We start from the raw sequence: 22,429 nt of genomic DNA on the forward strand, positions 1-22,429 counted from the left end.
TATTTTTCTTAGAAATTTAAAATCAAAACTGAAAATTATATGAAAAGAATATTTTAATATGTGGTGCATGAATTGATAAACTATTACAGTATCAGTGTAAATGAAGTTTTATATCATGCAGCCACGCTAGTTAGTTTATAGACAGTGGCACATCAGTTCAAGGACACTTTTATGAACAGTGTGGTTTGCAAACAAGCTTTTTGGCAGAATTTTGTTTTGTTTGCAAACTGCACTGGGTGATGAACACAACTGTAGCCATTTTTCCATGCAAGTACAAATGTGCCCATCTTTTCCAAAATGATGGGACAGGTTAAGTTCATAAACCAAAGTACCACTGTGTTTGTCTATCCTGGTCTTCTGTGTAGAGAATTTTTATCCATATTTTCTGTACTCATCTATATCTGAAAGATTTATCTTTTTCCCTCCTGTTTTTCACTAAGATGGTATTTTAGGCTGTGTTATTTCATTTCCCTCTGTAGCAAATGAATCATTCCTCTGAGATTGGTCTTCCTTTTCTTTTTCTGCAACAGGATTGCAGTATGTGGTAGGGAAGTGATGCTGTCTGAAAGTGACGTCCTGTCCTGCTGTCTTTCTTCTGTCTTCTTGCTCCCTATGTTGGCTTCCTGGTAATTGGGGGAGGGTTATGATCTATTTAAATTAAAATGAAACCGCTTTATTTCCCCTTCTTGAAAAGGAGTGAGGAATGGTTTCCTGGTCTGTAGTTGAAGTAAAAGTTATCTAACTTTTGGTATAATCTGTTTTGAGATCATGGAGTTGTTGAAAATCAAAAGATGGTTGTGTAGTCATTCACCATGTAGAAAAATGAGTAAGTTCAAGAAAATATTGTAATAGAAATCCTAAGAGCCCTCTGAAGCACTCCCTGAAGACTGGTATTAGGGTCACTTAGAACCTTGCAGGCAAATGAAAAGGTTAAAAAGACTGGGAAATAAAGCTGATATGATTGCAATTATGGTATTGAATATTCCTCAGTTTTGCTGTGCCTTGGAGTTTAATATCTTTGATCAGTTTTTAAGCATTTCAATGTAAGTGAATGGCTGTAACAAAATATTCTGAAATTTAATCTTGATTATGATGATATTTCTGGTGTTATTTTTGAATGTAGGTGAGAAAAATTGGTGGTAGGTATTCCAAAAATGAATCAATGGTTTGGAATAGATCTAAGCATTTCCTGTGATAAAGGAAAAAATAAGCCCTTGATGTTGAAATGTATCTGCCAAATCTTGCTTTTGCCTAGCTGGAGAGCATTTGACTGACTTCTCACTTCTGCATGAGCCCTTCTACTAGACTATTATCTCCTAAACTTTATTCATTAAGTGTCATCTTTATGATTTTTGCCTTCTTTGCACATTTCCTGGTGGTTATTCTTTAAATCAACTCACTTAAAATTTGAATTTATACAAATAATTGCCATGTGAAATAATGGATTTAATGTACATTTGAATATTAAATCTTTTCCATTTGTCACTTAAACATGCAGCTTATATGTTGGGGGATGTTGTCCCACTTAAAAATCATTTTTTCTCTTTTGAGGGCATCATTTTGGGAAATACTCCACTATATGGTGGAATTTTAAAGCTTTGACTTTGAACCATAGTGGGGATGACAGAAGCTACTTTAACTTGGAAGTACCAGGAAAAAAGGTGGGCTCATGGAATGAGTGGGTGCTGCCAGCTGAAATACCCCTGGCTTGGACAGATTCTTTTGTCCTGAATATGAGGATACTTGGCTGTATGCATGGCAGAGCTTGAGCTTGTTTTTAACCAGGCCAAGCATGTGTATGTGTATGTGTTTCCATATTTGATGGGTTTTAATTTCTTTCACAGGTTTGATCTTGCTCTTCTACCTAGTGTTTTATGGGTTCCTGGCTGCACTCTTCACATTCACAATGTGGGCTATGCTTCAGACTCTGAATGATGAGATTCCAAAATACCGTGACCAGATTCCTAGTCCAGGTAATTAATTACATTGCAGTTATCATAACATTTAACAAAACAGGGTTAGTTTATCTTCATAATGCCTTTCTATTCTACCAGAAAAGTGCTAAACCGTAGGGTTGGGTAGTCTGAGCAATTTGATTTTTGCTGTTTAATATTTACATACTGATTTGGGGACCTTCACAATCATTTACTCATAAATTTTGAGTCTTTTATTAGGAATAAGCAAAAATGAATATTGAGAATTTATTTAAGTTATATTTTACCCTCCTGATTTTATTCTTTTTTTTTTTTTTTTTAAACTCACAACTTTATGTAAGCGCTTGAGCTACAAGCTAAACCCCCGGCCCTCTAATTTTATTCTTTTGAGGCAGTTTTTGAATACTAGCTCTAACTTGATTGTTGAACATAGCCTTTATTTTGAAAGTCCTGACAGATTTTACTTTGCTGTGCTGGAAACAGCCCAGCATATTTTACATGATATGCAAATGTCTGCTATTATGCTGTACCAATAGGTCCACATGGGCATTTGGTGGGGTATACCAAGCATCGAACTCAGGACCTTGTGGCTGCCAGGCTGGCACTGTGCCACTGAACTAAATCCCTGATCCCATGTGGGCAATTTTTAGAAAACAATAATGTGTAGAATTTCAGCATATCATTCCCCAGAATTACAACTGATAATGAAGGGAATTAAGAATTTTAAATAATGGGCTGGGGATTTAGCTCAGTGGCATAAGTGCCTGCCTTGCAAGCACGTAGTCGTGAGTTTGATACCCAGTACCGATTTTTAAAAAAAAGAACTTTAAATGAAGCCTACCAAGGATGCCCGCCGCGACCAGGTAGATATGTCCATGTCCAGACAAGCTTGATTAACACAACATTCCTTCCTTTGTGTAAGCTTGTCTAACTGAGGGCTGGGATTTAGCTCAGCAGCATAAGCGCCTGCCTTGCAAGCAGGCAGTCATGAGTTCGATTCCCTGTACTAATAAAAGGGAAAAACAAAAAGCTTGTCGAACTGATGACCCTGCAGTACAAATTAAAATGTAACAGGACATTTCTTCCTTTGTATAATCCATGCTTTGTATGACAGATGGTCTTTTTTTTTTTTTTGGTCTTTTTGAGACGGGGTCTCACTATGCAGTTCAGACTGGTGTTGAGCTCACGTTGTAGCCCAGACTGGTCTTGAACTCACAACAATCCTCCTGCCTCAGCCTCCCAAGTGCTGGGATTACAGGCATGAGCCACCACACCCTGCTATAACTGATGGTCTTATGATATAAACTCCCTTAGCAACCCAGAAATGTCACCTGACCTTTCAGTCATAGTATGACAAATCTACTTTGAACCACCCTGCTTGCCTTCCCCACAAAAACACTGAAACTCCTTCGGGCAGGGCTGTTTGAGGAGAAATTCTAGTCAAGTCCACTTGTAAATAAACTGCGGCCTAAACCCCCTCAGTGCCATTTCTTCCTGTGTCTGGTTTCCATAACAGTGAGATAATTTTTTTTTAAAAAAAAACAATGAGGGGCTGGGGATTTAGCTCAGCGGCATAAGCACCTGCCTTGCAAGCAGGCAGTCATGAGTTCAATCCCGGGTACCGATAAAAATGAAGAAGACAAAAAAGAGAGAGAGAGAGAATGATAGAACACTTACCTAGCAAGCAAGAGAGAGGCCTGGGTTTGATCACTAGCCTTGAAAAAGAGATGGGAGGTGGGGAGAGGAAGGAAAGGGGAGGCAGGGGAGTGGAAGAAGGAGGAGAGATGCTGATGGTAGAGAAGGGATGTTTCTACCTGGAGGAGTGGGATTTGTGCTGCAAGGAGAGCACACCAGTAGGCTAGGAAGAAGTGGAGTTTCTCTCTAGTGCATTGGTTTTCAGCCACTGAAATCATTTGTCCTCCAGAGGGCATTCAGCAATGTCTAAAGATGTTTTAGGTTGTTAGAACTAGGCAGGGACTGGTGCAGGGAGTCAGGGGTGCCGCTCAGCATCGCTCAGTGCACAGCACAGCCCCTCATAACAAAGAATTACCCAGCCCGGCTGTCTTAGTGCCTCACTCACTGATAGACTTTTGAGCCGTATTAGCCGCAGGGTGAACTCCAGCTGTTACTTCTCACAACAATTCAAGTGATAACCTTTATTTACAGCTACTGTTTGTCTGAGCATCCTGAGTAAGTCTTTTGTCTAGTGTATTTGACCAAGTACAGTATCAGAGACTAACTCCATGTTAATTTTCCCCTCATATCTCACTGTGACCCTGGGGTTTTTTCTGTTGGTGGTATTTTGGGTTTTTTTTTTTGTCTATCTAGACATCAAAGGTAATTATTGTTAAGTCTTGCAGTTATTATCTTTGAACATAATGTGATTTATTTCAGAAATGCTAAACTCTTTATTAAGTCCATGAATTATATGTATAGTAAAATGTATTCCCTATTTTTCCTTTTTTTTTCAGATTTTATTGGTATATTTCAAGTATACATAATGATCAAAGTCATCATAGAGAATTTGTACTGTACATGATATAAATTGATTCTTTTTTTCTCATATTCCCCTACCCTGCTCTTCAGTGCCTTCTTTCCCTATTTACAAAATCTTCGTTTCCACTTTTTCCTTCTTTTCTCGCTTTTTCTTTTTACTTCTCCTTTCCTTTCCCCTTCCCCCTCCTTTTTCCCCTCCCTATTTGAACATTTTCTTCCTGTTTCACCATACCTAATATTGTTCTTTATTTATACTTTCAGTTTCTCACACTAGAGAAACAATACAGTATTTATACATCCATGTTTGATTTATTTCACTTAAGAGTATGGACTCAAAGTGCATCCATTTACCTAGGAATGTCTCATGCTTAACCTTCTTTAGGTAGAGTAAGTATTCCATTGTATAAAAGAATCACATTTTCTTTATCCATTCCTCAGCTGATAGGCATTTGTTCACTGTTTTGAAGCACAACATTAAACTCACTTTCTTAAAATGATTTATCGGGGCTGGGGATTTAGCTCAGTGGCATAAGTGCCTGCCTTGAAGTGTGCGGTCGTGAGTTCGATCCCTGGTACCGATAAAAACAAAAAAGACCAAAAAAAATTTTTTTTAAAAATGATTTATCAAGCACATTCTACTTACAGTGTAAATAAGTGTACACCGCATATATAATACAGTTTTAGACATGAAGAGTATTTGTAATACTGAAGTCAGAAACTTGATTTCTTACAAATAAATGTTTGCATTTCCTTTTTGTATACAAAAGTGATAGCTAGTGATAAGAAATTACTAATGGCTCTACTCCAAATGCAGTATGTGAAAAGCACGTTTTATTGATAGAACAACACTTAAAAGAAAGTGTACTATGAGTTTTAATTGAAAAGGGCAGGCTGTCTTATAAATATTTACCTATAATTGTAATTTGAATGACAGAAGTGGTTAGACTGATTAGCTAAAATTTTTCTCTGTACCGTACCTCAAATTGGCAAAATTAACTGGGTTTGGTGGCATACATCTGTAATCCCAGCACTCCGGGAGACTGAGTCAGGAGAATCACTGTGAGTGGTCAGGAGGATCACTGTGAGTGGGCTACGTAAGTAAGTTCAAGACTAGTCTGCACCGCATAGAGAGACCCTGTCTTTAAAAAAAAATCGACAAGACCTAAAGATATTACTCAGTTGAAAATGAGTATAGAAAATGCAAAGTAAATTGCCTATTTTAAAATAAGGAATAATAATTATAGGTAACTAAAATAATCAAATTTAGGGGACATTCTTTGTCTTAGCCACTTTTCTCTTTACCAGGACAAAATACTTGATATCCAAAGCTTAAAGAAGGAGAGGTTTATTTTGGGCCCTGTTTCAGTCCATGGCTGGCTGGCTCCAAGGAGAACAGCATGACAGGAAGAGCTGCTTCCCTCATGGCAGACAGGAAACAGGGTCGAGAGAGGACCTGAGCTGGAGAGGAAGATACTGCCTTCTGGGTCATACACCAGCGACCTACCTCTTGCAGCTGGGTCCCCCTCCCGATAGCGAGATGGCTGTAATGCCCCCTGGTCCAGGCACCTGCCAGAGGTACTGCCTATGACTGCGTGAGGCTTAGGGGAACTCTTGATATAAGCTATAACAATTTCTAATTGGTATTGTCAGAGGTGGTTTTGAAGATTTGAATTGATTTTTAAGTGTCTTTACTTTCATACTTGGATAGAAGTAGGAAGTTGTTGATAATTTTAGCATGCCTGTGAGTACAGTTTTCAATGTTACTGAGACCTACACTTTAGGGATAAGAGTAAGGAGATGGTGAGGGGGAATTAGATGTAGTTAATTTTCCCTTTTCTTTTATCTGTTTTTAGGACTCATGGTTTTCCCAAAACCAGTGACTGCATTGGAATATACATTTAGTGTGTCTGATCCAAGTTCCTATGAAGGGTACATAAAAGACCTTAAGAAGTTTCTAAAGTGTAAGTATGTTTCCTTAAAATAAGATAAAAATCTTAATTCTGGAAACTAGCACCAAGTTATGATTAGTTGTAAGAATATTCTAATTTATGAAAAGGCATATGGAGCCTAAAACAAGTGAAAAGTCAATATATTTTTTTAAATCTATGCTTTAAGTATATACTATGTTTGCTGAGATACAACATTTATATCCCCACTAAAATGGAAAGTGGCTGGGTCTGGTGGCAAACCGTTGGGATCTCAGCCTTAGAGAGGCTAAGACAGGAGGCGCTTGAACTGGAGACCATCCTGGGCTAGTGAGTTAAAAGCCAGCCTAGACTGTCTTATCTCATACAGAGCAAAATAAAATACCTGAAAGTGTTTGGCTATAGAACACATTTGTATTATAGAAGATGATACGTTGGTGCTTTTGTTTCTGATTTTTTTTCAGTGGTGGAAATGGATACTAAGGTACTTGGTCAGACAGAATTTGGATCTTTTACATTGCTTGTAATATTCGGGTGGGGGACATTTATCACTTTAAAACAATCAGATTTTTAATGTGCCATATAATGCTCTTTAGTGCCCTCCTTGCCCAAATTTTTCTTCTTTTTTGACCTAGTCTAGCTATATGTGAATGATACTAATAATCATCAACCTGACCTGTTCTTAATTATCTTCTCAGCCACACACATCTACAATTAGTTGCTCCCTAGAACAGAGAGGACTCCTTTATCAGGATTACTGATCAAGCAAGCCTTCCTAACATCACCTTCTGCTCCTCTCGCTTGCCTGTTGAACTTTTTCCAGGATTATTCTGCCTCAGAACTTCTAATTGCTGAATTTTTTAATTTATCCAGCTCCCATCCCAAAGTTCTTTTTTCTCTAGTTTATTAATCCTGAGTTTTTACCTAATTTTCACTCTCGCTGGTACTCTAAAATCCCTGCCTCTCTATTGATCATTTGTGGCAGAACTCTCTTCTTGGATAAAAATCACAGATTTCTGGATGGAGTTTCTCACCGCCTGAGCCAATACCCAGCAGCGGTGTTGCAGAAAACACCACTGTCAGCACCTCGGCTACCTGCTTGTTTCTCTCAGGTGGCCGTGCCTGCCAGCAGGCACGCTGGCTTTTTGTTGACTTTGTTTGTTTGTTTGTTTGTTTGTTTTGAGACAGGGTTTCATTGTGCAGTTTGGGCCAGCCTGGAACTCATTTTGTAGCTCAGAAATTCACAGCAATCCTCATCCTCCTGTCTCAGTTTCTCAAGTGCTGCAATTATACCATCACACCCAGCTTTTCTAGTGATGTTTGAAGGGATGCTTTTTGTTTGTCTCCTTAAGCCTCTCAGGCTGTCTCATTTTCTTTATACAGCATAGTTTCTTGCTTGCTGCAAGAGATAAGAGAAGGCTTCAGGTGGGAACTCAGTTTCCCATTACCAGTAATATAGATGTATGATTGAAGTTGTGTTATCAATGACCCTTTCCTCTCTGTGGGGAGCTGCCCTTCCTCTCATCTGAGGCTCCCTAACTGTAGCTGCCTTGGCTCTTGTCCTTCTCGCTATCTCTGAAACATGGTATTGACTGTGCTTTCTCATGAAAATATAGCCTCTCTGTCTTCACTGGATTCTTCTCGTCAGCTTGCAGAAATCTTCACCTCCTTCCTATCTTAAAGCCTAAATCTCTAGTGATTCCACATTGGCTTCTAGCTATCATCAGAAATCTGTGCCTTGACAATTAAGTACATGAACAAAAGACAATTCTTTATTACTGTATTAGTTGGTAGTATGTACTGAGGAAGAAAATAAAACAGAAAGGTAATAGGGAGAGGTGGGAAAGGTTGCAGGCTTAACAGGGTGGACTGGAAGGCTTCCATGTCTCAGAAAACTGAAGCAAACTAGCCGTAGAACTCTCCAGAAAGACAGTGGTGAGTGCAAGGGCCTTGAGGATTTTTGTGCCTGATGGGTTAAAGGTTCATTAAGGAAGCAAGAGAGATCAGATACAGTGAAGCCCAGCAAGAAGAGCAGAAGACTTGAGGTCAGGGAGCTGAAGAAGGACCAGGTTACTAGCCCTCTGGGAGGCTGAGGCAGAAGATGGCAAGGTTAGCAAGACCTTGCCTCAAAAACTAATCGTGTTAGGGATGTAGCTCAGTGCAAAGGCTCTGGATTCAATCTGCTGTACCAAATAACAGTTAATAAAAGATCAGGTTGCATGGGTCCTTAGATGACAGTTACAGTCTTCAGTTCATACTGACCAAGGTGGGAGATGCCTGTTTTCAGTACTGGGGACTGAACACAGGGCACTCTGAGCGACAGCCCCAGCCCTTTTAGTTTTTTATTTAGAGACAAAGTCTCATTAAGTTGCCTAGTCTGGGCTTGAACTTGCTATCTTCTTCCCTTAGCCTCCTGAATAGCTATGATTATGCATGTGACCACTACCCCTGGCTAAAGTATGAGGGTGTGGTTTACTGGGGTGGTTTTGGTTTTGGTTTCTTGAGACAATTTAGATACATAGCACAGACTGGCCATCAACTCACAGCAATCCTGTCTCAGCCTCCCAAGTGCTGACCATGCCTGACTCAGGATCAAGAGTTTTAAGCAGAGAATAACATGATAGAAGTCATGTTTCAAAAGGGCATTTAGCTTATTTTTTGAAATGAGACTGTATGGTAGGGACAGGGAAACTAGTTCAGACGTTATGGTAACTCAGGTAAAGCAGAATAGTAGCTTTGGTAAGGGAGCCATTGAGGCTGTGAAAATCTAGTCATGGATACATTTTAATTAGGAAATAACCATATGCCTATTTTGATACTTTTCTTTCTGTAAATACTGTACTTTTCCTGCTGGTTATTACCATTTTTAAAATTGGTGTCATTTGTCACTTAATTATTGACTTACCACTTTCATACATTTGTTTTCACTTAGCACAGCCTTGGCCTTCTCCTTTCTTGTTTTGTGTGGAGGTTTTTGTTTGTTTGTTTGTTTTTTGGTACCAGGGATTGAACTTGCAACCTTGTACTTACCAGGCAAGCACTTATACCACTGAGCTACCCTGCCCCTCTTCTCCCTTCTTATTTATTTTTAGTATCTTCTTTGGCTGCTTCTTTATATTTAGGTACTGTTGTGCCACCTGTAGGCATTCTTTTCTGATTCCCAAATTTGTTTACTGTCATTTGAAGCCTCTTAAGTCTCTCCTTTCTTCAAATCTGTCTTAGAGCCCTTCCCCTCTACTGGTTTCTCATACTTGCATGTGTTGCTAGGGATCAAGCACAGGGCACAGAGCTACATCTCATTTTTCATTTTGAAACATCTCAGTAAATTGGCCAGGCTGAGCTGGACTTGGAGATCCTCCTCCCTCAGCCCCCCAGAGTGTTGGGATTACAGGTGTGTGCCAGAACACCCAGCCTGTGCTATCTTTAATTTACTCCCCAGTTTTGTTTTTGGTGGTAGTATTGTGTTCTTTTGGGAGTTTGTTTTGTTGTATTGTATTTTTGGTGCTCAGGATTGAATGTTAGGGCCTTGCACACTGAACAGCTGCTCTGTCACTGACGCACACCCCTGGCCCTATACAAGTTTTGTTTGTGTTTGATTTTGGTTGGTTGGTTGGTTTCTTGCATTGCTGGGTTTCAAACTCCAGACCCCTGACGTGGTAGGTAAGTATTCTACCATTGAGCTACACCCCCAGCCTCTGCCCCATTTAATAGGAGTACATTCTCAACTTTATCAGAACAGATGTGTGGAATGTAAATTCTGAGCCCTATATTTCTGAAAAGCACCCATTTCTCCCTTTGTAGTTACGGCTAGCTATATATAAAACTCTAATTATTTGAAATTTGTCTTTTTTCTGTAAAGATTTTTTGTTTTTCAGTTTGTCTCTAGGGTTCTAAAATTTTGTGTATTTTATTCTAAAATATTTTGCTGGGCCTTGATTGGGAACATTTCAGACTTGGATTGTTTAGTTTAAAATAATTATCTTCTATTAGAACTTCAATAATTCTCTGTTTTCTGTTTTTCACTAGACTGTTCTGAATTTCTTCTTTTTCTTTTTACTTAATATAATCTCTGTAGGCCCTTCTACCATTACCACCCTGTGTTTTTTTCTTTTGGTGTTACGTGTCCTTCCCACTGAGCTACATCTCAGTCATTTTTTATTTTTGAGACAGGGTCTCGTTAAGTCACTGGGCTTGAACTTGGAAGTCTCTTACTGTCTGTCTTCCTACCCCTGCAGTTATGATTTTATACTTAAATATCTGTGTTCCCTCTAAGACTGTAAAAGTCCAATAGAATTGTCTTTTTATGCCCTCACCTTTTTATCTTTTTGGCCCAAGCACATAGAACAAAGCAGGACCTGCCTAATAATGACGAGATTGATGTGTAATCCAGTTTGTGTGACTGCTGGGATGGAGTAAACTTTTAAGCAGTAGATGGATCTTAAAAGTTAAAGGAGCAAACCTAAGATTCTTTCCTTAATATTATCTAGTAGATAGCATTGCTAGTTTTGTCTTTGAATCACGTTATCTAAGGATGATATATTCATGATTGTGCTTAATACCTTTTTCTGGTTGATCCACTGTCTTAGTTACTTTTCTGTCTTGTTGTTGAGACAAAATACCCAACACCCACAAGTTAAGGGAGAAAAGATTTATTTAGCTCACAGTTTGAAGGTTTCAGTCCATAATGAGATGTGGCTCCAAGGCAGGTTGGTTCATGGCAGAGGGCAACAGTTCATTGCAGTGGAAAATAGCAAAAGCAACAAGAGCAAGAAAGGCAAAAAAGGGGAAACAGGGGAACAAGCTTCTTCCTCCCGTATATTGTATACAGGCTGCCCACCCCAGGACAGGTGTAACACTCACATCCATAATCCCAGCATTGGATCATGAATCAATCACAAACTCCAGAATCCCACCCTCGTGACTGCATGAGGCTTTGGAGGGACATCCAGACACAAACTGTAACATCTAGCATGTGTATATGTAAGGGGTGAATTTAAAATATGGTGAACGTTAGAAATTTTGTTGCACACCCCTGTACTCCCAGCATTCGAGAGGCTGAGACAGGAGGATTGCTGTGAGTTTGAGGCCATCCTGGGTTTCATACTGAGTTCAAGACCAGCCTAAACTATGTAGCAAGACCCTGTCTCAAAATACATGAATAAAAATTTAAAAACTACAATGTTGTTTTTGAACTTGTTAGTTAAAAAAAAAATTTACCAAGAGCAATGAGGTAAGTGAGCGCATTTTGAGGGGATTAGCACATTTCCACGCCTGTTCAGAATCGTCCAGCAGCAAAATGTACAAATTGTGGCCCCAGTGTAAACATGTTAGTAACAGTGAGTCTTTCACTCTAATAATTCTGTTTAATATTCACTGTGTGTTTGATCATCCCTCATTGATCAGATGTGTGCAGCAATCTCTGTCAGGTAAGCATGTTTCAGTTGTGTCCTTACCCACTTTATTCACAGGGTTGGCGTCATGCAGCTTTTGGCTCTTTCCCAAATAGTTTGAATGCGTTCATGACGCAGAGGAAGCCACGACATTACAACTAGGAACACTCAAAAACTGTTGCCAAAAGAGACAAGAACAGTGGGGCTTGTGTGTTTGGAGCTGAGTTTTGAAAAGAGCTTGGTGGCGGTAAATATTAACCATATGTCGTAATCACACTGATGTTTCCTTTCTAGCATATTCTTTAGACGAGCAGAAGAATCTCAACAAGTGTACTGATGGAGTGCTTTTTGAACAGACGGGTCCAGTGTATGCTGCATGTCAGTTTCCTGACTCCTTACTTGAAGCGTGCAGTGGTACAGACGATCCTGACTTTGGCTATTCCCAAGGACAACCTTGTGTTCTTGTGAAAATGAATAGAGTATGTGTAGATTATGCTTCTGCTGCTGCTTTTTTTCTAATGTTATCCTCTGCAAAAAAATTGATAATTATTTTAGATCATTTGGGTTGAGTAAATGATTTCCTTATGAAATGTTATCTCATGGGGGGATCACCTACTTACAAGTGTATTAAATTGTGGCAGGTCACACTGCAGTGAGCTCATGGGGAGTTGCAGTTGTAGCCAGGGTGCCATTTTACCATTGATAGAGTAGTATCTGAGATATGGAGAAGCCGCTGTTTTCTCTCCGGGACGGTTCCAGTGCACGCAAGCCACTCGGCCGAGGAGAGGCTGCCTAGGGATGATGGGATCGCTCCGCTTCATGCCTGCTGCTCCTTCCAGGTTGAGCTGCAAGGCAGTGTGCTGTTACAGGTCATGTTTTCAAGGCTGTTTAAAGCCTCCCTTAATTGAAGCCATTCCAGATTATTGACTTAGGAAAGTTTCTTAAATAGGTATAGACCTCTCGAGGTCGAATTCATATATCCTTGACATTATCACTGACCAGCAAATCACCCTCATCCCTTGTAAAAGGAAAACATGAGTCTGCTGGAGTTGGCATTGCTAAAAAATAAGTTTCTCAGGGGCTGGGATTTAGCTCAGCGGCATAAGCGCCTGCCTTGGAAGCAGGCAGTCGTGAGTTCGATCCCTGGTACTGATAAAAAAGAAAAAGACAAAAAAAAAAAAAAAAGTTTCTCTTTCACAAATAAGCTGGATATAATAAATTTAGAATGCCAAAAAAAACCTTCTCACAAAATAAATGGGTGAATACACCTCAGTTCACAAACTTGATTCTTTCTATAATTCTGGTCACAAACTGAGTTGGATAAGAACTAAATCAAAGGGGCTGGAGGTTTAGCTCAGCGGCATAAGCGCCTGCCTTGGAAGCAGGCAGTCGTGAGTTCGATCCCCGGTACCGATAAAAAGGAAAAAGAAAAAAAAAAAGAACTAAATAATTCAGTGCTAAGGTTCACTGTTCACCTGATGGAGAAATTTGGTTTAGTTCTTGTCTAGTGCAGTTTGTGACCAGAATCATGCAGAGAATCATGTTGTGAACCAAAGTACCCTTGTATCTGTTAGTCATAACTGCATACATGAAAGTAGTCTTACCACTTAGAATTCAGCAGTGCTATGAGAGTGTTAGGATATGATCATTCTGAGTGTGTATGTTTGTGGGACAGGTAGCTGTGAAACATAGTGACACTCTCTCTGAGCCTTCTGGAAATATTTGGTGGAAATTGTGACCTAATACATTACCCTAAAGAATACCTTGTCAGCCAGGTGTGGTAACACATACCTATAATCCCAATACTTGGGAGGCTGAGGCAGGATCACTGCAAGTTTTAGGCTACCCTGGGGTGTAGAGGTCAACATGGACTACATACTTGTCTCAAAAAATAAAATAAAAAGAATAGTTTGTCATAGTCTGCTTCTGTAGTTTTTATTACATACAATAAATTGTCCTAAAAATAATTAGATTTAAGGTTTTCTGTTTGTTGCTTCAAGGAAAACAGTTTGCAACTGTGTTTTGGTTATTTTCTCACTTGCTTCAATACAGTGATGGAATAGCTAATTGGAAAGTTACCATATTAGAAAGCTCACTTTCATGCCCTAGAATAAAATTAAAGTAAAAGATGTAACTGGATTTAATCCATAGAGAGCAGTGTTGATCTCAATTCTTCTGTCACTGTCCGCTAACCACAGAGGGCAGGGTTCTGTTGTGCACGTACCTTTGTGGTGTTTGAACTAATCAGTGTTTCTTAACCTTAGATCATTGGATTAAAGCCTGAAGGGTCACCAAGGATAGACTGTATTTCAAAGGTTAGTATTTAATAACTTCTGTTAATGCTTTGCTACTTGTTAGAACGCTTTAAAAGACTGTTAACCTTAGTCATCCTTTTTTTACTGCCCACTGAATTTTTTAGGCACTGTACTTTATAAGGTCATTTGTAGAATAAAATTTCACCAGGGACATTTTGGGAATATCCCTTCACTTTCCTAACAGTCATTTAGAAAGACATTTTCCATGTCTGTTTGATTTTGCACTTATTGCCCTATGTCTACATATACCATATTTCATCAATTATAATGTTCAGTTTTTTCCCCTTTTAGCAATTCTGAAATTGGGGTAATTTGTAAGTGTCTTACTACTGTATCAAGACTTTTTGTTTATCAGTAGTACATAAATCGGTGTCAACTGAGAGTTAATGAAATATGGTACATTGTCCCTAAGATAGAGAGGCATTATTTTCTCCCTGTCCCTGCTTTATTTTTTCCAAGAGTACTGTGCAATTCTCATTTCATAACTTCTTTTGCTTTCTCTCCATGCTGCAAATGCAACTAAGACATATATAGAAAAGATGGGTAAGAGCTCTGAGGAAAATTAAATTTTGAATTTAATTTTATCTTTATGCTACTAACATTCAGCTCCAGCTGTATGGCTGAGGTGTTCTACTCCAATTATTGTGTTGAAATCAGTTAAAAGTTATTGAAAAAGAAACTTAATTCAATATAAGTGCATTTCACATTTGGATGAAACTGTTGGTGTCTTTGTAAACATGATCATGCATCGGCGCCTGGCTTGGCTGGGTCTCGCTCCCATAGCCTCTGACTCAGTAGGCTGGGCAGAGCCCGTATCTGCCTTCGCACTAAATCTCCAGGTTGTGATGGCGCCGAAAGGCCCACGCTGTGAGAACCCTGCATTCATACCATTTTTATTTTTACTTTTATTTTTCTCTTTTGGTACTGGGAATTGGATTCAGGGCCTTTGTATTGGACCACATCTTCACTGCTTCCCCCACTCCCATTTTTAATTTGAGGCAGGGGCTTGCTAAGTTGCCTCTACTGGGCTCAAATTTGTCACCTTTCCTGTCTGAGCCTCCCAGAATGCTGGGGTGACAGGTATGGCCCACCATGTTATTCACTGGTTAAAGTGGAGGAAAGGCCAGGAAGTGTGCAGCTTCTCATCTGGTGGAAGTACGCTTGTGACAGCCTTAGCAAGGCAGTTTGTCACAGTCACATCTATGGGAAATTTGGATTTAAAAAGTCAGGATCAGAAGAGTTGGGAGGGAAAATAGAAGGCAGCAAAGTGAACTGTCAACTTAAAAATTTATTGTAGGAAGAGACACATTGCCACTAACCCACTTTGAAAATACTCCCTCTTTAGGGGCTGGGGATTTAGCTCAGTGGCATAAGCGCCTGCTTTGCAAGTGTGCGGTCGTGAGTTCAATCCCTGGTACCGATAAAAACGAAAAAGACAAAAATGCACAACGAAAATACTCCCTTCTTTGTTTGAACACGCCCAACACATGGAGCCTGCCGCTTTCTGTAGCTCCGGAAGCCTCCTTTGTCTCTCAAGGTATGGCTGGAAATGTAGTGGAAGCTGCTGCCAGGCATCATCCATCTGCAGGGCGGGCACACCCTCCTCTGCCTCACTGCGTCTGGGACTGGCTTTTGGCCCATGCCCAAAGTCAGAATGACCAAGAAAGGTGGATGTTTGGAGTTAATTCAGGACTTTGGGTACAACCGGGACAACTGGAGACTTAGGACTCTCCAGCTGCTTCTGAAAGTGACAAGCACCTGGACTAGGTGTTCAGACTGGGGGATGAGTCTTGAAAACACAGATACACTGATGACAGCGTGCCAGGAGAGGTGGCCTTTGGGTTACAAGATGGTTCCTGCAAAGGATGGAATTTTGTTTTTTGTTTCAAATCCATTTTATTCAAAGATAAATAGGAAAAAAAGAAAAAGAAAAACTGTTACAGAATTTCAAAGCATGTCAGTCAGGGGGTAACAATGGTACATACATGGTGCTTTGTCACCCTCAAATCCAGAACACCAGCCTCTACCTTCAGTTGTCCAAACAATACTAACACAAATCTTTCTCTTCAACAAATTCAGAGAAATTGTGGTATAACTATCTTAACCATATTTTATATACATACACATACGTTTTTCTTTCATCTTGTCACACTAATGAAATAATACGATTGTTTATGCATGTGTCTTATTTCACTAACGAGTATGTACTCAAGGTATATCCATTTACTTATGAAAAGAATTCATCATTCTTTATGGCTGAGTAGTGCTCCATTGTAGAAAAATGCCACAGCTTTTTAAATCCAGGATAGAATGTTTATGTCATTCATTTTTTTCAGTATTTCTTTTAGAAAAATTTAAAAAAGAAAAAAGCCAGTTAACTACCCAGGGATTGCTTAGAACATTTGTCATGTACACTTCAAGTTCTTTGTGTGTGATGATACATGAAGAAAAAGATTAATTTTTAAACTGCATTTCTGTTTTTAGTGCATTTAGTGGCCATGGTTCATAGAGATGCTCAGAGTTCCCAGTGTGGTGGTGTTTGTATAGATTGGGGCCCTTGTGCTTCCCCCAGAGTGTCTCATTAGTCAGAGGCTCATTTCAACACTTGATGATTTCCCAGCGTGTGATTTCACTGTAGGTAAGAAAAGCCTTGCCAAGCATATGGGGTTGACACTCTGAGTCAGGTGAACAGTTGAGTCTTTACCACAGCGTTACTGAGCCCCACTTAGTGGATCTGCTAACTTCCGGGCGCGAGGTCTAAATTGGTTCCTGGCAGGAGACATCCCGAAGTGCTCGGCGCAGACCATTATTCAAAAAGAAAAATTGTTTTGTTTTGTTTGGGGGAAGATCTGTTTCTGTGAATAAAGCCCATATGTTAAAGGGTCAACAATAGCAGTTAATGCAGAAAAAAAATCACTGTGAGGGTTTTTTTTTCCTGCAGTATAAAAGCCTCCCCTTTCTCTGTCTTTGGTGCTGGCGGTGGAATCGGGTCTCAAGCACATGCTGTGCGATAGGCTGTGCCTCTGGTCACCGAACGTATTTCATCGGAATACAGACGGAAGGAGGCATTTGCCATTGGAATAGTGATTAAAATGACTCGTAGAGTTTCTTGTAGTCCTGTTTGCTCCTGTCTGCACGTGTTTGGCTCTGGGATGTTAGAACTTGCCCTCTGCAGAGTGTGAAGCCATCACTGTGCTTTGTGTTCTGTGCTCTGTTGCCTGTGTGAGGCTTAGTCCTGGCCTTCACTCGTGCGTCATTTTTGTGAAATGAGATGAACAGAAAGTAGGACTTCTGTTTAGTGCTTGCGCTCTTCTGCTGTGCTGTGTCAGGTGTGTTTTCAGTAGGAACTGCAGACTGCAGATACATGTGCTTAGCGGACACCGAGGCTCTGGGTTCGATCCCCAGCACCATGTACACACTTAGAAATTAGTTTATGCACATCTAAAATTCAGGTGCTTAGTAATGTACAGCAGCTTCTCCTTTCAGATGCATCATGGTCTCACCTCTGGTTACAGCTTAATGGTCATTCACTTTTGGGCCTTCTCCATCCAGAGAATCTGCCTTCTAGATTGGCAGCTGTAGCAGTTGTTGGCTTTCCAGTCTGCAGTCTGGAAACACAAATTTTTTTTTTTCTTTTTTATTGGTACTGGGGATCGAACTCACGGCTGCCTGCTTTCAAGGCAGGCGCTTATGCCGCTGAGCTAAACCCCCAGCCCCCAACACAAATTTTTTATTCATGTCAGGAAAATATCAACACGAAACTTGCTGGTGTGATTCTGCTGTCTGATTCTGCTGTCGGTGTAGACTGACATTTGGTAGCTAGAGCAGTTACATGAGTAGAACTGGCTATAAATGAGCAGAAACTCTCCTGAGTGTGGTGTTAAATCTTGAGAAATGTAATTTGTGTCAAGTCGTAATTATTTAATGCTTATATGATTGTGTTACATAATCAAGATGAGTAAGTGTATGCCCAGAAGTGTTTTAACACAGTTGCAGCAGCATTGTAGTTTCTGCATACCCTTAGTCATTGCCACTGCTTTAATCGTAAACACAATTTTTAAAATTCTTTGTTGTGACTTAAAAGGTTTCTTTTACTTTCAATTTTAGGATGAAAACACAGCGATGGTATCAACTTATCCTAATCAAGGAGTTATAGACTTAAAGTATTTTCCATATTATGGAAAGAAACTGCATGTAAGTATTTAGAAGTTCTTACATTTTGCTCTTTTGAGAAATTGAAGTATCTGCCTATCTGTGATAGGTAGACACATCCCTGTACAGGTTGTGCATTTGGTTTTTAAAGGGTTTTAAAATAGACAACCACATTTAAAGTTCAAAACATAGGCTTAAGTTTGATGACACACTCAGGAGACTGAGCCAGGAGCATCTCTTGAGTTCAAGACCAACTTGCGCTACATAGTCAGTTCAAGGCTAGGCTGAACTACATAAGGAAACTCCGTCTCAAAAAACAAACAAACAAGCAAATGCATAATCTATAACCCAAGTAGACAAATGAAAGGGTAACTATTTTCAGAATAATAGAGGAAATAGAAAAATACTAAAAAAGGCTCATTACCTAGTTAAAGCAGTATTATATTACAATCAATTCCTTCAGTATTTCTTTCTTAAAATACGTACATGTAAAAAAGAGTCAAGGGCCAGAGATGTAATTCAGGGGCATAAGCACTTGCCTCATGAGGACAAGGTCCTGCGTTCAGATGCTGGTTCCCAAAAAAGCACAAAAAAATTTTTTAAAAGAATCATTTATGGCCAGAGATTTAGCTCAGCGATATAAGCATCTGCCTTGCAAGCACAAGGTCATGAGTTCGATCCCTGGTACCAAAAATAAAAAGAATCATTTTTTAAAATCATAAAAATTTGATTAATCAGTTCCTGACTAAAAAGGAAAACTCATACCAGTAATCAAAGTTTGTGGAATATGTTTAAAGCAGTGCTTACAGGAAAATTCAGCCTTACAGACTTTGATGAGTAGACAAATGGCTGAAGCTTGTAATCCCAGTACAGAAGAAAGCCGAGGCAGTTAGAAGGCTCACAGCTTTGAGTCCAGCCTGCACACTTGGCTCGGTGAGGGGAGGAGGCGCTAGGTTACTCCTTAACAGTTACTACACCAGGCATCATGTTCAGAGAAGTTGTAAGAGCTCAAGGCTTAAACCAGAAAGATTCTTACAGGAAAGAAACAGTTAACATTTTTTAGGGTAAACTAATCCCTGCTGTGAAGTGTAGGAGAAACCGCTGGAGAATGCGAGCTCACGTGCTTTCATTTGCTTGGCAGGTGGGCTATCTACAGCCACTGGTGGCTGTCCAGGTCTCCTTTGGATCTAACAGTACCAAGAAAGAAGTAACGGTAGAGTGCAAAATTGAGGGATCGAAGAACCTAAGAAACGAGGACGATCGAGACAAGTTTTTGGGAAGAGTTGCATTCAAAATCACAGCACGCGCGTAGTCTTGAGTAGGAGGTCTCCGCAGAATAAATGTTGTGTTGTCTGTCTTCAGTGTGTGTCTGCCGGACCTGCCGTTCTAGAATTCTGAGACTGCCTAGGGAAAGTGGGCTGCCCGGCCCGGTAACGGCGCAGTGCCTTCCAGATCACAGTGTTCCGTGTCCTCTGAAATAACTGCCTGCTGCCTCTGCTGCCCTTGAACCAGTGTCCAGTCGCCAGATAGGCACCGTGAACACCTGGTTCCCAGCGTGTGGGGTGGGGTCTTGTCCTCTTTTATAATGTGGTTTAATTGCCGAGTGTCTAAAGCTTACTGTGCTGTGCAATGTAAATATTTTATGGATTTAACACTGGTTAACTCATGTTTGATGCCAATAAAGTTGTAGGGGTTAAATGGTACCTGGCCCACATTAAGGGACTTACGGCTGCGAGAAATGTGTGTGGAGAAGCTCTGTATGTGAAGAAGAAAAAAGAATAAAAGTGGATCTGAAAGTGTTATCTTGGGTTTTTTGTACAATTATTTTTACATGCCAAATTAGTGTGTGGATCTTTTTGATTAAGAGCATAAACTTTTTGTTATAAAACATGTTTTTTTAAAAAGCTGATGGGATTATTTTCATGTGGAAACAGAGTCTCTTATAATGTATTTCAGACCATAGATGAAATAGCGTTTTTAGGGTTAGAATGACTGCACCTGATTTTTTATGAAATTAAATTCATGAGTCTTAAACTGTATAATAGTATGTGAAATATCTTGTTACTGCTTTTATTTAGCAGACTATGGACTCCAATAAAAGATTTAAATTGTGAAATATAAAAAGTTGAAACTTATTTATAGCTTGAAGCCAAATACTGGAGTTTTACATAACATTCTTTGGTGTCATGTAATATTTCCTCTTTCGATGTCAGGTCTGGCTCTGGCATAACTCCTGGAGGAAAGTGCGCTTCCCATATGACTGTGGGTTCTCTTTCTAACCTTTTTGTTGCTATTTTAAAAAAAAAAAAGTATGCATGGTTTTTGCTTCACACCAAAGCTGGTGGGTGAGTCAGCCCAGCTGGCTCGGGAATCGCTGCCGGGTTAACTGGGGGCACCAGGTGGCCTTGCCATGGCCTCGGTGGTCAGGGCATCTCCATTCGGTTGCCAGCGCTCAGCCTTGTGGGGGTTCTGCTTTGTGCTCTGTTGCCAAGGTCTTGCAACAACAGTTTTCCCTCCAGATGTCTTTGCAACTGAAGAAAAGTGGTCCTTGCAGTTGTTGAACTTGTTCTGGACTTTGGTTTTCTTCTTTGTACTACACTTAGGAATGAAAAACAAAAGATTGCCACAATGAAAGAGAAATGCAGCCCCGTTTGAGCAGGTCCTCAGCCGCTAACAAATTTGACTTGTGAAATTCATTAACTATTACTTGGTTATGCCTATTTGTGTGATTTTTGCTTTTGGAAGTGTAATGTGGATAGAATTTTTTTTTTTTCCAGTGAGGTCAGGCAAAAGCAGACCAAATCTCCAGTATTAACAGAGTTGAGGACAGATAAAAATGAGACATGCATGTAAGCCACTGAAGCGTCTTGTTGGCAATGCCCGGATCTGAAGTTTGCACCTGGCTGGGTCCCGGCTGCTCTGTGGCCTCAGCTGACCGCCCTGGCTCTTCCCGCTCCTTCATGTGTGCAGTTAGGAGAGTTTAGCTGTTTATCCCAGTTCAGGAATGGTGCCAGACTAGGAGCACACGGAGATGGGAGGGGAACACATGGTATCGGATGGAAAACCGGGGGAAAACAAACTCTGGCATGATGTGACAGTCACAGCAGTGAGGCTCGAGAGGCATGGAGGCCAGGCAGGGCCAGCTTGGCACATGGGTCCATCCTTCCCTGCAGCTCAGCTGTGTGAAGTGGGCCCAGTAGACAGGCAGCGCTCGGGAGCCGGGGGTTTAGCTCAGTAGCATAGACGCCTGCCTGGCAAGTGAGAGGTCATGAGTTTGATCCCTGGTACCAAAAGAAAAACCAGCTATGCAGTGCTCATTGAGGGAGAAGAGCCAGGGGTTAGAGGTGGGTGACCGATAAAGGACGGAAGCAAGACCGGCGGGATCGGCTGGGGTTTTGTTTCTGCTGCATCTCCTGTGTGCCTTGGAACTTAGGGATGTGCTCATGCCCTCTGGGCATCAGTACCGAGGTTGTGTTGCCCTTTCAGAACCACAACTCAGAAAGCACCCCAGAGGCCTAAAGACAGCAGCTTTGTGTGTGACACCGCTGAGTAATGCCAGCTTGCTATGAGAAACCCAGTTGTCAGTGTTGCTGGTGGATACAGGATATTGTAAAGCAGTATGTTGTGTTCCTGGGAAACTTGATAGGTTTCTCAGACCTCTAAGTGGTTTTATGTTAGGGGCTCTTGAATGTTTCGTTTGGTCACTTGGAGATGACAAGTTGCACACAGTTCAGTCTGTCCCGTTTTGAACATGCAGTGCCTCTTGGTGGAGTTTCTGTGCGCTAGCACTTCTGTGCTTCACTTTGTAACTAAGCTCAGGGTACTTAGCACCTGCAGCATGTACAGAGGACCACTTTGCCCTCAGGAGGCTGAGGAAGAGAATTAACACATCTTGAAGGTCGCCTGGGCTACACAAGTGAGTTCAAGGCCAGCCTGAATTACACAGCAAGACCCTGTCTCAAGAAAATGCACGAAACATTATTGTGGGCTTGTGTGTAATCACAGATGTTTAAAGCAGCACAGAAGTGAGATCCAAAGCAGATTCGGAAACAGTGTTGCTCTCTGCAAGGGATTTTATTGAAGGGGGGGCAGGGATCCACTCTGCCCACGGCCAGTGAGTTGGAAGCCAAACATTCCTAGGGCCCTGTCCAGCCCTGAGGCTTGGAGCAGAAGCTCTGGCAGGCCACATTGTGCCCCGGCTGCTGACCTATGGAAAT

The 22,429-nt window shown here is 40.7% G+C and overlaps 1 protein-coding gene across 3 annotated transcripts in view; it reads left to right on the plus strand.

The window, feature by feature from the left end:
• Atp1b3 (ATPase Na+/K+ transporting subunit beta 3) overlaps nucleotides 1-20,014 on the plus strand; it is a 36,513-nt gene extending 16,499 nt beyond the window's left edge. Inside the window, exons 2-8 of one of the 3 annotated variants that reach the window (XM_023560015.2) lie at nucleotides 531-626; nucleotides 1,845-1,973; nucleotides 6,284-6,391; nucleotides 12,040-12,224; nucleotides 14,010-14,060; nucleotides 18,168-18,254; nucleotides 19,354-20,014. In XM_023560015.2, the coding sequence (XP_023415783.1) occupies nucleotides 1,907-1,973; nucleotides 6,284-6,391; nucleotides 12,040-12,224; nucleotides 14,010-14,060; nucleotides 18,168-18,254; nucleotides 19,354-19,524 (669 nt within the window). In that variant the 5' untranslated portion in view covers nucleotides 531-626; nucleotides 1,845-1,906 and the 3' untranslated portion in view covers nucleotides 19,525-20,014. The remainder of the gene's footprint in view (nucleotides 1-530; nucleotides 627-1,844; nucleotides 1,974-6,283; nucleotides 6,392-12,039; nucleotides 12,225-14,009; nucleotides 14,061-18,167; nucleotides 18,255-19,353) is intronic. The other 2 variants (NM_001172918.2, XM_023560016.2) reach the window with 2 other exon arrangements.
• Nucleotides 20,015-22,429: the final 2,415 nt, after the last annotated feature.

The sequence above is a fragment of the Cavia porcellus genome, unplaced genomic scaffold, assembly GCF_034190915.1.
Source record: "Cavia porcellus strain 051 isolate PalLab524CR breed Dunkin Hartley unplaced genomic scaffold, mCavPor4.1 scaffold_5, whole genome shotgun sequence".
NCBI lineage: Eukaryota > Metazoa > Chordata > Mammalia > Rodentia > Caviidae > Cavia > Cavia porcellus.